At 39.5% G+C, this 14,312-nt stretch overlaps 1 protein-coding gene across 7 annotated transcripts in view; it reads left to right on the top strand.

The window, feature by feature from the left end:
• Positions 1-1,704: 1,704 nt before the first annotated feature.
• The window catches only part of CACNA2D1 (calcium voltage-gated channel auxiliary subunit alpha2delta 1), a 1,188,449-nt gene continuing 1,175,841 nt past the window's right edge, over positions 1,705-14,312 (top strand). For 5 of the 7 annotated variants that reach the window (XM_073652320.1, XM_073652318.1, XM_073652314.1 and 2 more), the window contains exon 1: positions 1,706-2,232. In XM_073652320.1, coding sequence (XP_073508421.1) covers positions 2,138-2,232 — 95 coding nt within the window. In that variant the 5' untranslated portion in view covers positions 1,706-2,137. Of the gene's footprint in view, positions 2,233-14,312 lie in introns of all 7 variants that reach the window. The other 2 variants (XM_073652315.1, XM_073652319.1) reach the window with 2 other exon arrangements.

Here is a 14,312-nt window from a genome sequence, read left to right as displayed (position 1 = left end):
AGAGAGTTAGTTCATAGGGGGCAGAGGAGCTTAACTAGCTCACCCCGAAGAAGCAGTTACCGGACACTGGGTCCGAAGCTTACCGGGATCTCCATGACCCAGTAAGATAAACCGGAATCCCTGGAGAACTACAAGTCCCAGGATCGATAAAGTGCTGATACGTACCTGAGCCAGGAGACACATAGGCCCCGTAAGTCGGGAGCGTGTAATCCAACAGAAGGTCCTACCACAAGGTCAGCCAGCGCAGGACAGAGACAAAGTTAGGCCTAGCTCCAGGCAGGTCAGAAACTTACTACGCAGAGTCAAGAAGCAGGAGGCCCAAAACCCGCTCATTGGGGAGGATCCGGACATACACCCTTCACCCTACAGTGCTCCGGGGAGTGCCTGAATTTCCATCAGTAAAGGTACTGAAGTGACTATTGTGTCCGTCCCTGTTCTTGCTCCGAGTTGGCTGAGTCTCCTTGTCCTGCATCCCCGTTCTTATACTGCCCTGAGGCCCAGCTCCACCTGTGGGGAGCCATACCATCTAGCTGCCTTATCACCGGCCTCAGTGGACTGTGCAGCGCTGGTGAATATCATCAGAAACCATAGGTGGCGTCACGAACATTTTAATAAAACTTAACATCTATCAACGCCTTTTTAAAGAGAGACCCCAGAGTACGGGCCCGGGAGCAGACCACCGCGACCTCCTTAAGGTTGAAGGCCCGGGTAACCGAGTCATCCCCCATCCCCTGGGCTTGTCATTTTCATTGGCTGTAAGCCATAATCATCAACATTAACAGAAATAAACACTTTAAATAGATCACTCTGTTTGTAATGACTCTATATAATATGAGTTTCACTTTTTGTATTGAAGAACTGAAATAAATTAACTTTTTGATGATATTCTAATTTAGTGAGATGCACCTGTTGATGGACCTGCTGCAGGTAGGAGTGTGTAGATACATGAATCTTCTGCTGATTGCAGAATGTACATAGATGGACCTGCTGAGTTTGGAGTGTGAACATAGACCACAGACCTGCTGCAGCTTGCAGTGTGTATATAGATGGACCTGCTGCAGCTTGGAGTGTGTACATAGATGGACCTGCAGCAGCTTGGAGTGTGTACACGGATGGACCTGCTGCAGCTTGCAGTGTGTATATAGATGGACCTGCTGCAGCTTGGAGTGTGTATATAGATGGACCTGCTGCAGCTTGGAGTGTGTACACAGATGGACCTGCTGCAGCTTGGAGTGTGTATATAGATGGACCTGCTGCAGCTTGGAGTGTGTATATAGATGGACCTGCTGCAGCTTGGAGTGTGTACACAGATGGACCTGCTGCAGCTTGCAGTGTGCACACAGATGGACCTGCTGCAGCTTGGAGTGTGTACACGGATGGACCTGCTGCAGCTTGCAGTGTGTACACAGATGGACCTGCTGCAGCTTGAAGTGTGTATATAGATGAACCTGCTGCAGCTTGCAGTGTGTACACAGATGGACCTGCTGCAGCTTGGAGTGCATACATGGAGCTGCTGCAGATTTTGGAAGGAGAGGTGTTCCTGCTCTGGGGGTCTGTGCCCAGGCTGCTGCGCTCTCTGGTGATGTAGATGGGCATGGCAGATAAGAAGTGCCGCTTATTGCTAGATATGTTGGTAATTGGAGACAATAGGTCTGCTGCAGCACCAGGGTAATTACGGTAATGCAGGAGCCGAGGCTGCAGAGTGTGTGAGTCTGGGCACACTGACACTGACACTCGGACACTGCCATCTGATGGGTGAAGTTGCTCCTGTGCTCCTGGCCAGGGCGTGGTGAGCTGTCAGCTGGGATTGAGCGCAGACTGTGCACTTAACTTTCCAGCAGCGTGTGCTGAGTGCAGGAGCCTCCCCTCACTCCTCCCTGTAACTTACCCTCCTCATCCTCCCTCCCCTTCTCTGCCATCGGGGGAATAAATCAGAAAAGGAAACGGAGAGAGGGAGACTGGAGCTGAGATCTCTTCCCAAAGTGTCACTGATGGCGGCTGATCAGACCTGGCTGCCAGAGTAACCTGCCTGTGCTCAGTCTCTGAACGATCTCTGCCTGGAGTTTATTATTCGCTCTCTTCCATCCCATCCTTGTATATGATACTGGATAGCAGATCTGCCTGTTAGATTGTGAAGATGGCTGCTTCCTGGGTTCTAGTCCTTATCCTGACACTTTTCCAATCCTTGCTGATCTGTCCTTCCTCGGAAGAATACTTTCCATCTGCTGCAACGTAAGTAAGCCGGGTACATGCCAGTGCTGGGTACATGTGTCACGTGACCACACCGTGGGTAAGGCTGGGTTTTGTCATCCTGGGGCATCATGTCTTTCTGCTAGTCATTAGATGTGCCAGTGCATTACATGTAAAATCCCTGGGAATCTGCAAGAGAGCAAAACTGCTTCCAACTCTAAATATAACTAGCTGAGCTGGGAATAAAGTTTCATGTTATCTCTTTATAAGGGAAGGAAGGTCATGTCTCTGCCTGGATGCTGGAAGCTTGATTAAAGTTCTGCTCTTCATACAACCTCATTGAATAGACACCCAACCAAGGGACCCATCAAGCACTCTTCTGACAGTTGTTGCTTCCTGGATGAAAAAAAAAAGACCCATGAATCTCTGCTGCCTTTAGTCATAAATCAAGCATGTGTCTAGAATAGATGTGAGCAATGCTGAGATGTCATCTGTCCCCCTGCTACAGTGTATGACTATGGGAGGCATGAAGGATGCTGAGATGACTTCCACACTGCACTTTCCATGATGATTCCATGTAGATAACAGGCAGATGATAAATATCTATCCATTTCACATCTATTTAGTAAATAGCCATTCTTAGTATTTACAAATACTCCATGTATCCACTTTGCTAATTACAGGGGCTGCTCCCTGCACAGAGGCAGAGAATAGGACCTGTTCAGGAAAGGCACTCAAGCAAACAAAGCCCAAGTCTTGATGTGATCTTCCCCTGATAGTATTCTGTGTCTTTGCTCTTAGACTAGGGCAGTACAGAATGGAAGGGAGTTTTCACCGCTTGCCAGTAGTACATTTGTCCAATTAGTGCTGCTTGTGTGCTGTTATAAATGGATCCTGTTCCCAGGATTTATTCCATTATGTATCCGACCAAGAATAATTGGCAGCACATAGCACATACTTGACTAGGAAGCTGAGAATGTTTCAATGTTAAAAATACAGGACTGTACAGCGGTCATAAAGCTCCTTGTGGCTGATTTTAGATTACTAGAAGGCAAAGAGAAAATTGACATTTTTACATGAGCTTGATAATAGCTCATTTCCTGGCAAATGGAGAGAAACAATAATTACAGAAATTAACCACAAGGCTCACTTATGTTGCCACCTATATTTTGCATTAAGCCACTCTTCCAAAATAAGCTGATTTATTTGAAGAAGCTGAATATGTTGGTAATTTGTAGTCTATAAAATCTCAGGAGTGTCCTTAGATGTCTGAGTGCTATTCACCAACTCAGATGTCAGGAGCACATTAAATTTTCATTCACTGTTGTGAAAAGTGTTTACTATATTCCAGAGGGAGTTTATGTCACTACATCTAGCCAATGTTCCTTTATTTAGTCCAGTATACAAGCTGATGTAGGAAATAGCCCATGTTATGGTATTAGTTGTGCTTCTAATAAAGGAACAGAAAAATCATGTTACTGTCAGATATAAAATAATATGCACATATTTCTTTTATACGTCAATTGATAGGGACATATGTACCGCTACTTTCCTAATATTAAATAATATATATACACACACACATTATATATATATATATATATATATATATATATGTATATATATATATATATACTATGCATGCATGTATAGATAACTAAATTTGTGTGTGTATTATATTTATATGTATATATGTGTGTGTAAAATATACATATATATTACACACACACGTACATTATATATATATATATATATATATATATATATTCACACACACGTGTAAATATATATTTATATAGATATACATGTGTGTCTATGTATATACATATAACATTTCTCATGCACAAATATTTGTTGATGTATAGAATTACATTTTCCGTACATATACTGCTTACAATCCTCTAACACATTGGTGACCTAAAACAATTTTGGCTATCCCAAATACTCCTGTATAAAATTGGAAAAAAATCAAGCTTAAATGTAAATTGCTATGGGCGTGAATAACGTCTGTCAGTTTATCTAGGTGTAAAAAAATAATATTTTTTTTCTTATGAATATAATATACACCTATAAAAGTGCTCTTATTGATTTTTTTTCAGTCATGATCAGCCAGGTAAATTGTCCTAATATCCATATATTTTGTGTGTCTGTGTTTCCAAAAAAAAGACAGTATCTAGTGATAATCAGACTATGGTAAGGAAACATGGTCACTTGTTTTACAGTAGAACAGTTTGCAGATTCAGGGAACAGGTGGTGCTTTGCACATATTCTTTTCAACTTAAGCTGGTGTGTCATCTGCTGTTATGTGTCAGATCTCTAATGATCTTGGACCATGTATGTGATTCTAACTACTTCTTGAAATGATTTTATTAAAGCAGAAGGTTGTTGCTTTCGGATATGATTATATTGGAGATTCTTGTAATTTTTTAAATATACTATAGTTAGAAAGCCTAGAAATGAAATATTATGCTAAGGTGTTAGGTGATATTACAAATGGGATGTTTACAGGTTACCTTTTTATTCGAAATGATAATAAATGGATGCATTAGAAGCAAGTTCCCCTGTACTATAAACACTGCTGAGAGGAGAATTTATCATGTACATCCCATCCGCTGCCCACACACACACTTTCTAATTGTAAACTTAATTGTAAATGTAAATTATCTCCAGGCTTCTGTTTCGGCTTTTAGTGCAGAATATGCCACCATGACATATTGGTTGCAATTTTCACTTGATGTGTTAGATTGTTCCTACAAGTTATATCACCCATGCATCACAAAGAAATTCATTGCACAGTTTACCTCCTGATATAAGATTTTAATAAAGTGCAAACCCTAGTGTATTTCATCTTTACAGACAATATAAATGTGTTTCCAGCACATTAGCATTCAAGAAAATGTTCATTTACCTGACAGATGCTTGGGAGAAAACGCTACTTTATGTATTCTAAACAAATGCATGAAGATGCTGGAATCAAATCTATATGGCTCCTTACCAATATGGTGTAACCTTGCAAATTTTAGATCAGGTATCCTGCCCGATTTAGGACTATTGGACACCTTGCTTTGCCTTTGTCTAAATATTTAGAACCTATGCTCTTTGCTCCCTTTCTTGTATATGACAAACTGCTATTGTTTTATATCCGCACTACCAATTCCATTTTTGGACATTTTTAATTTATAATGCCATCAATTTTAAAATATTACAAAAATCTGAAATAATTGTAAACACCCGCGTAACATGTTGGTGCTATAAATAAAATGTATTTTTAATAATGAGAAATAAAATACCGTGCCTATTTATTAAATAAACATGTATTTCTTGAACATAGTATTCAAGGCGTATCTTAATATACTTCCAGTAAACTAGTTATAGGAACAATAGATGTAGTTTTATATATGTACTCTTATAAATTGGTATATTTATTAGCTGTCTTATCACAACTATTAACTATATGTTGCAGGTGTAACGTATATACGGCAGATATGATGTGAGTTGTGGAATATTTTAGTACTATCAATAACACATAATACAGGATTAAAGGAAAGAATGAAAAATAAATTTATATATATATATGAGAGATGCATAGCTATCCATATATATGTGTGTGCATAGACATATTATACATAAAATATGTATATATTATAAATAGATATATATCTGTGTGTGTGTGTATGTGTGTATATATATGTATATGTGTATATATATATATATATATATATATATATATATATATATATATATATATATAATGCATGCTTGCATATATACACAGCATGTCATGTTGACCAACAGCCTTGTATACTTGTTGCCTATAAGTAAGGGATAAGTGATTCTTTATGGTAGCTCGATGCCTATATTTCCAATGAAATTGAAAACACAAATGGGCTTTTCATACAATAACATGCTCAGCCCATAGCTAGTCTTAGCAAAGTAAGTCAAATTAAATGGCTGTACACATATATCCAATGGAAAAAAAGGGCCCTTCACAAAAGCCGCTCAGTGCTACCCAGAATAATCTGATTAGCCGATCTGTCTAATTTGCATGTAGATCCCTGAGGGCAGACAGTGAGCATGTGTTACATTAGACAGTTATACATCACCACACACTACGAAATCAATCACAGGGCTCATCTTGAAATGTACTGCTCTAAAACACATCCACTGGTTATGATGCCTGTGTCTGTGAATTTACTGAAGCAGGTCCAATGTGATTGTAATCTGGCCCTCCTTTGTGCTATGTGACAGTTTGGTAAAATATGAATTTTAATTACATGTACTTGGTTACCTTGGCTCTCCATCCGTCATTTATTACAGCATTGCTGTCTGGAGACTGACTTTCCCCTGCAGTCATTTCCCTACTAGGTGTGATTTATTTATACAAATTAAGTACCGGGTAGATGCGATACTTAGGTATGGGCCTGTAACCAATTAGTATTTAGTTTATTTCACACTCGCTAATCATGCAAGTTCTGCTGGAACATTTTAATTAGAGCTACTTAGTACATCACCATGACCAGGTTTGTTTTTTTTTTTAATTCCTGTCTATTACAAGTTTATTCTAAACAGTAACCGATTTCGGCATTGTCAGTTCACCCCCCTATGTTAAATGCACTACTCAAAATCTTTTTTTCTGTATAGCCTGAGCAATGTGTTGATCAGTGTTTTTATTTCTTTCTTTATTTATTCCGTTTTTCACATACAATAAAAGGTAAGAGGAGGCAATGAAAAAAAATTAGGACATTTCAATTTTTAACTGAAGATAATGATACATTATTATTACCCATAACATTGTGGGTTATAGATAATTTAGTGACAAATATGTATAATTAGTGGAGAAATGTTGAACTTGATGGACCTGGGTCTTTTTTTCAACCTATGTAACTATTGAAAGCCAAATATGTACTAATTATCAATAATAGTGAAGCAGGTAAAATAAATATTACAGTCATATTGTGTATTACTTTGTGTTTTTTGAGACTAGTGGATAGACATTGCTGCAATTTTTGTTTTCTTCAGTTTAACTGGCTTAATTGTACCTCTTAAGATTGTGATATTTGCGTTCTTTATTAACCACAACTAGTTTTAGCATAAGCTCACCACCGTGTTTTGACTCTTATGTTTGGCATACATATCGGAAAACGATCTCCGGGTATGCTGTCTATATAACATCTAATATCTGTTCGACTGATATAAAGTATACAGTCCGGTATATCTTTGTCTCAACTGCATTGAAAAGCAAAGTTGACTGTTTTTCGCTATAGGTCTAGGAAAAAAATTCATACAGTTCTGTATTATATATATTTCAATGACAAACTCTATAGGGATATGTTTGCATAAATCCGGGGCATATGCTCAACAGTGTATGTCAAATGGTCATGCCAAGTGCATAGACTTAAGGTGCCCATACACACAGAACCCAGTTATTCGTGTGTGACAGAACTCCTAATGTGGAAGGGTAGCAAAAGAGAGCAGCTACACTGGTACAAAGAAGATGCTCACTTCACAGGTATTGATTCAACAGTCCTTTTGTAATATAAAAACTTGGGGAAGGAGGCGGCAGATCAAAATATGGGAGATGTCGGGGAAAAAAGAATCCTGTATCGTAAAGCCGAGCGAGCATGAAGGGGCCAGGTGGAATAGTTTTTCACTGACAGCTTTTCAAATGTACACATAGCGATTTTTTTTCTTGACACCACCACCCCCCCACACACACACACCTTGCCCCCCCATACTGAGAAAATTTAAATAAAAGCAGCGAGCTTGGTGGATGTTTGTCTAATGTGTATGAGCATGAAAAATTACATGATCAGTAGAGATGAGCGAAATTTTAAACTCACTTCTTAGGGTTCCCACTCCAGCTCCAGTTTTCTCTTCTATTTGGTGCTGGCTAGGGCATGTCATGCGTCAATATGTGCATCGCCCCATATTGTGACGTCACTTCTTCTGACCACATAGGGCACAGTATGTTATGGCATTATAATGTGCGACGAGGACTAGCAGGTGTCTGAAACACCTAATAAGAGTGCAAGGAAAATGAACCGGGTGCCTTAGGAAGCTAATGATGGAGCAGCGGGAAGCTGTAGTGGCGGGGAAAGGTCAGAGGTGAGGTGTGTATCATTATTATTTAGTTTTAGAGCAGCATTGATTCCATGTTGCTGTACGTGAGAAGGGGTTACATACAAGATACAAATATAAATTACAGTGAACAAACTAACAATGATAGACTGGTACAGAGGGAAGAGGGCCCTGCCCTTGCAGGATTACAGTCTACAGGATAATGGGGCAGGAGACGGTAGGTTATGGGGTTGCGGCAGCTCCAGTGGTGGTGAGGTGGCATTGGGGTAAGTACAGGCTGTAAGCTTACTAGAAGAGATGCGTTTTCAATTTCCGTCTGAAAGTCCCGAAACTGGCAGATAATCGGACATGTTGGGCCACAGGATTCCAGAGTATGGTGGATGCTCGGGAGAAGTTTTGGAGGCGATTGGGTGAGGAACGTATAAGATGGAGGAGAGAAGAAGGTCTTAAGAGGACCAGAGGTTGCATATGATATTTTATTGTTTTTTTTATTGGTTTTAATACCTTTTTGGCCCATATGAATCTAGCAAAATGGCAGCAAATGACTGTCATGTTGCCAGATTCATGCTAATCGAAGTTTAAAAAATTTGGATTCTTTAGAATCCATTAATGTTTGGATTTAAGTGAATTGGATTTGTTAAGAATTGAATCACTCATCCTTAATGACCACCTTTAATTCAGTGTAAACGTAGCTCTATCTGTGCTGAGAAATCTTTCTATACAGGCATTTATTATTAGGTATTAGCTGGGCAGTTTTACCTCTATTCTCTCAAAAAGCCATTGTTCTGTATGTTCCAGCCTTCCTATATTACGCATACTGTCTTCCAAGCAAAGGCTTCTGTTTGATTGAATATGTGTATGGTGTGTCAATAAACTCTGCCTTTAGACATCTTTGTGATGATTATGTTTATTGGCACATTTCCTAATGAATAAATCCTTTATATATCCTACAAATTTGAATTGGAAATATTCCATAATATTCCTTAAGTTCATGAAAAAAAATTGTACTTAAAATCTATATTAATAAGAAATTTCCCCAATGTCCCCATTCAGAGAGACACTAGAATGTGTAGCCCCAATGTACCCAACTACATATATTAGTTACAGTTATCACCCATTAACTCCCAATGTTAGAATAAATACCCCATGCAATGTGATATACCGTATTTTTCGGATTATTTTGGGGGAAAAATGGGGGTGCGTCTTATATGCTAAACGCGCTTACCGGCGTTGATGTAGTGGAGTCCCAGGGTCGCTGCTGCTGGAAACTTCTGTCTTCCGGCAGAGGCAGGAGTCGGAAGATGGCTGCGAGCCCCATGCCTGTAGTAGGTGTTCGGTGGTGCGGGGGCTCTGCCGACATTTTGTATAGCCGGTGCCCTGCACCTTCCATGCTTTCCTATGCGGCGGTTTCCAGGAAAATGTCCTCTGGAGGCGGCACATGCACAATTGAGATCTTGGGAGCTGAGATCTCGGTGCTGAAACCTCAATCTGAGCATGTGCCGCCTCTGGCGGCCATTTTCCTGGAAATCGCCACATAGGAAAGTATGGAAGATGCAGGGCTCCGGCTTTTACAAAATGTCGGCAGAGCCCCCGCACCACCGAACACCTACTACAAGCATGGAGCTCGCAGCCATCCTCCGACTCCTGCCTCTGCCGGAAGGCAGAAGCTCCCAGCAGCAGCGATCTCCCAACTCCTGCCTCCGAACACCCTGTCCTGCCACCTGGGACCCCGCTCCACCAATACCTCGCCCCCCCCCCCTGGTAAGCTGATTATAACAGGCCTCGGTTTATTAAAAAAAACAACTTTTTTTCCTATTCTGCTCCCCAAAATTTGGGGTGCGTCTTATAATCCGCAAAATGCAGTAGTTTTTCTCCAAAAAAAACCTATTATAAAATTCAATGCAGTAAAAAAAACAAAAAAAACAAATGTGTTCCCCCTGTTCAGGACCCACTTTATTCAGCCAGAGCAGAGAGCAGCCAACAAAGAGCAGACCTCGCTCTCCATCTACCTATTACACGATCATCCTTCATATGAACAGCTGACATGCATTACGTAATGTCTGACATTTGCGCTTGGGGTTTCCTAAACTGGACCTTCAGTAATCACCTAATCTCCAGGTTCTTCATTTTAGGATAAATCGCATGCTATTTGGGGATGACAGACATTTCTAGTTCATTAAAAATATAAATCTATAAGTACACAGTAGGAATGATATATTGCATGGTGAAAATGTAAGAGCTCCATTATTATAATAGAATAGAAGATTTTCTGAAGGAAAAAGGTGACCTTTGACCTTTATAGGGACAGAGTCTGTGAGACATTTTCTGTTTCTTAGAAGGGGTTGAGTACTCTGATGTATGCTATATTTAGTACTTGGAAAATCAATTTTTAGCTTTTTATGTATACTTTTTAAGCAGGATGAAAAAGTGTGGGTGATACCAAAACATGGCAGCAGAATACTTTCATCTATTAATCTGTTGGTAGGTTTCTGTTGCTGTATCTTAGAGCAGCATAAAGCAGTAACAGTGACCCTGATCTAGCTCTGGGTTACTTTTTTCTTTCTAAAGTTTTCATAAACAATGAATTTATCGGTTGCAGCATGAACCAAGTGCAAGTGACCCAGCGGTGGAATTGAGGTCTCGGTCACAAATTTCAGCTGCGTTCATAAACCTGGTGACAGATTCCCTAGAACAATCTCTAAATTTTCATAATAAAGGTGGCCATGCACATTAAATAGAAGTAGGCAAATGTATGATCGTCTAGTTTAGTCCACATGGGCTATTAGAATACTTCAAAGTGGTAATACATATTTCAGGATACCAGGTGAAGGAAAAAACAGTCTGTAAATGGTCTTTCTGGATCTGATCTTTCTGGATAGCGACTTTTAGCTAAAAATTTTGTGCACAGCCAACTTTTGTTCAGACAGTTTTTAAAATGCTTGTTTTGTCTAGAATGAAAATTTATTGTTCAAATTCAATAGTTTTAGATTGTCCATTCAGCTCAATTGTGATGTGTTTGGCCGCCTTTACATGTTCTATAATGAAGATAGAAATGCTCAAGGCGAAGCATCATCGGTATAATTGTTATTATTTACAGAAGAGGCCTGACATTGTATCTTAAAGGGTTTGTCCCATGAATAGTTTACATTTTAATGAATAGGTCCTGGAATAAAAATAAGTTCCACATGTTCCTGTGCTGGGATAATATTTTAAGTGTGTCCCAGCTATATACTGTTATTTGCTGTGTCCGACCATGCAGAACTGCTCCAATTTATGGTCTGCACATACCACAGCTCCTGGCCAGGGGGAGGAAGCCTATGTCTCTTATGATAAGTGAGTATACAGATGAAACAACAGAGGCTTGCAGCTGCTTCTTTTTGAGGTAAAACATTTCTCTGCCCTTAAATCACAGGAGTGCGTCTTTCTGCTGCACATCCAACCTTATGACCTTATCATAAATCAAGTCCGTGACATAGGTACTCCAGTGGCTGCTGAGCTTTTATGTCACTGACTTGATTTATGATGTGCTCATAGGGCTAGTGATGCAGCAGAATCACTCATTCCTGTGATCAAACAGGCAGGGAAATGTGTTACCTCAGAAACCAGCAGCTGTGAACCCTGTTGTTTTGTGTGTACACTTTCTAATCATAAATGACTTCTTCTTCCTCCCCAGGTCAGGAGCTGTGGTATGTGCTGGCCATGAACTGGAACTACTCTACATGGTCAGAATCAGCTATTACACAATACATAGCAGGGGCACATTTATAGTATTATCAGCACAGGAACATTTTTTTTTTTAACACATCCAATTGTGGAACTTATTAAGCCAAGATCTGTTAATTTAAAATGAATTTTTCTCACGAGACAACCCCTTTAATACATAAAAGATAGCCGTGATAAGACAGTTTTGAGATATGCCTCATATTAGAGGTCTGTTTGCTGTGAAATGCCTTTTTATTCCTACGAGTTTCTGATGTGTTCCAGTCCAGGGGACTGGTAGAAATCCCTGCCTCCTGTGTGAATTGTAATGATTCCCCCCTGTGATGTGCAGTTGCAGCAGCAGATCCTGGCACTGTGACATGCTGGGGAATCATTGTAATTCACACAGGAGGTTTGGGATTTCTTCAGGACTGGAACACATCAGAAACTTGTAAGAATAAAAAGAGATTTCACAGCAACCAGACCTCTAATATGAGGCATACAGGTAGGTATAGACTTACATCTCTATCACCTGTATGCCCATATTAGAGGTCAGATAAGTGCCAGGGGGTGACAGATTCCCTTTACATGGGTTGTCTGGGCTTACATATTGATGACTTATCCAATGGTCTATGCACATTCCAACCTACAGAGGTCATCAGTATGTAAGTCCCAGGTAGCCCCATTTAAAGAAGTTTTCCCACCGTTGTAAGGGGTAACCGATATAGGAATTTCCATAATTTCTCGATCAGTAAGGATGTGTCTAATGACCCACAAATCTTCAGAATGCATTGAAGACCTTATCTCAAAATTTCCTTCTTAGTTTTTGTACTGAACCCCTGATATGCAGGAATAAAACCTTAGGGACTTGGGTCCCTGCTTTTTGTGTATTGGACAGGGTCTCAAAGGGTCTAGCAATATAACATAACATTTTAAGACCCAGATAAGAGATAATTATGTACTAATTCGGGTAAGGTGATGGGGGGGGGGAAAGCGTAGAATGACTGAAGATATATCAATGTAGTACAAAAATACAATCTGCATATTTTTTCTAACACTTTTATTTAACTTAAAATATCTTGTTTGTTGAAATGTTAAACCAGTAAAAACCATGGACCAATAATACTTAAAATGATCATTCTTATCATTCAAAGAGATCATAAAAAATACAAAAGATTTAAGGCTTGTAAAGGAAAATGGACTAAACGCACTGGATGCAAAACACCTTAGGTAATAGTAAGGGAGAAAATGAAAGGGGGGCATAGTAAGCTTACAGTACCTTGGAAATTGCAAGCTTTGCCAGATTCTCTCTAAGGGTATGTTCACTAAGGGAACATTTGTTTCAAACATTTCTATGACTGATTCGTACATCTAAAGGGATTTTGAAAATATCCATATTCGTGATACAACAACCCCGTTCTGGTTCTAGAATTGATTTGCTGTCACATAAATTTCTAAAATATATCTGCCACGTGCTCCTGCCATGTGCATTGTTCCACCGGCTCTATGGGGATGTTTTCATCTAGTAGTTAAGGTCTTTGACCCGTAAGTAATTTTGTCTTTTACTCGCCTTAGCTGTTGTCAGTAGTCCTTTGTGGGCTGCACTATAGGAACGACTTGGTGTTTGCCATGGAAGTAGGTTTTAGTCGATATTATCCAATAATCATGTAAAATGTGTTTTCAGATTTTTTATTAGCATTAATTGTCTAGTGAATTGAGGGGTATTGTCAAGTGCAATTTGGGATAGTGTCTGAAGGCCACAGCGCCGGTATTGATAGTGTTATTACATTGATTATACATAATGGTGTAATTTACTAATATGGGTTCAGCATTTGATTTATGTCCAAATTCATAATGGGGAGTTTAGCTGTATAAATCTTTTAGCATTATGCTTGGGTAATGATTCTTTTTCCTCAAGGGAAAAACACCTCTCGTCTGATGATATGCTTTTATTTGCCATTTATGGTTTAAAGCATTTATATAGATGATAGTGTTTCCTTGCCACTGTATTCCTTTCAGTACTAGAGGACTGGGTGTGCGCCCTGGCACTGTCCCTTCCCCAGTGTGCCGTGCATTTTATAGAAGAAAAAAATTATTTTCTTTTATAAACTAAATGTTAAATTGAAGATTTAGCAGAAGCCGATATGCAGCACAACAAACAGTGTAAAAGATGTGACTCATTCCGGCAAAGCTGATATTAGAGTTGGTGTCAATGACTAAAAATAGCCTGTTGACAGTATTTCTTATTACCGTATATGAGAATAGTGGAAAATGCACATCCATCCCAGATGATAGACGTCTTATTCTCCAGTATCAATATTAAGAAGTCAGAGGTCACGCAATGA

Source organism: Phyllobates terribilis, unplaced genomic scaffold (genome assembly GCF_046119375.1).
Source record: "Phyllobates terribilis strain yellow unplaced genomic scaffold, ASM4611937v1 Scaffold_11__3_contigs__length_659146591, whole genome shotgun sequence".
Classification (NCBI taxonomy): Eukaryota; Metazoa; Chordata; class Amphibia; order Anura; family Dendrobatidae; genus Phyllobates; species Phyllobates terribilis.
The sequence above is the reverse complement of the archived record's forward strand: the minus strand, read 5'-3'. Positions and strand labels throughout refer to the sequence as shown.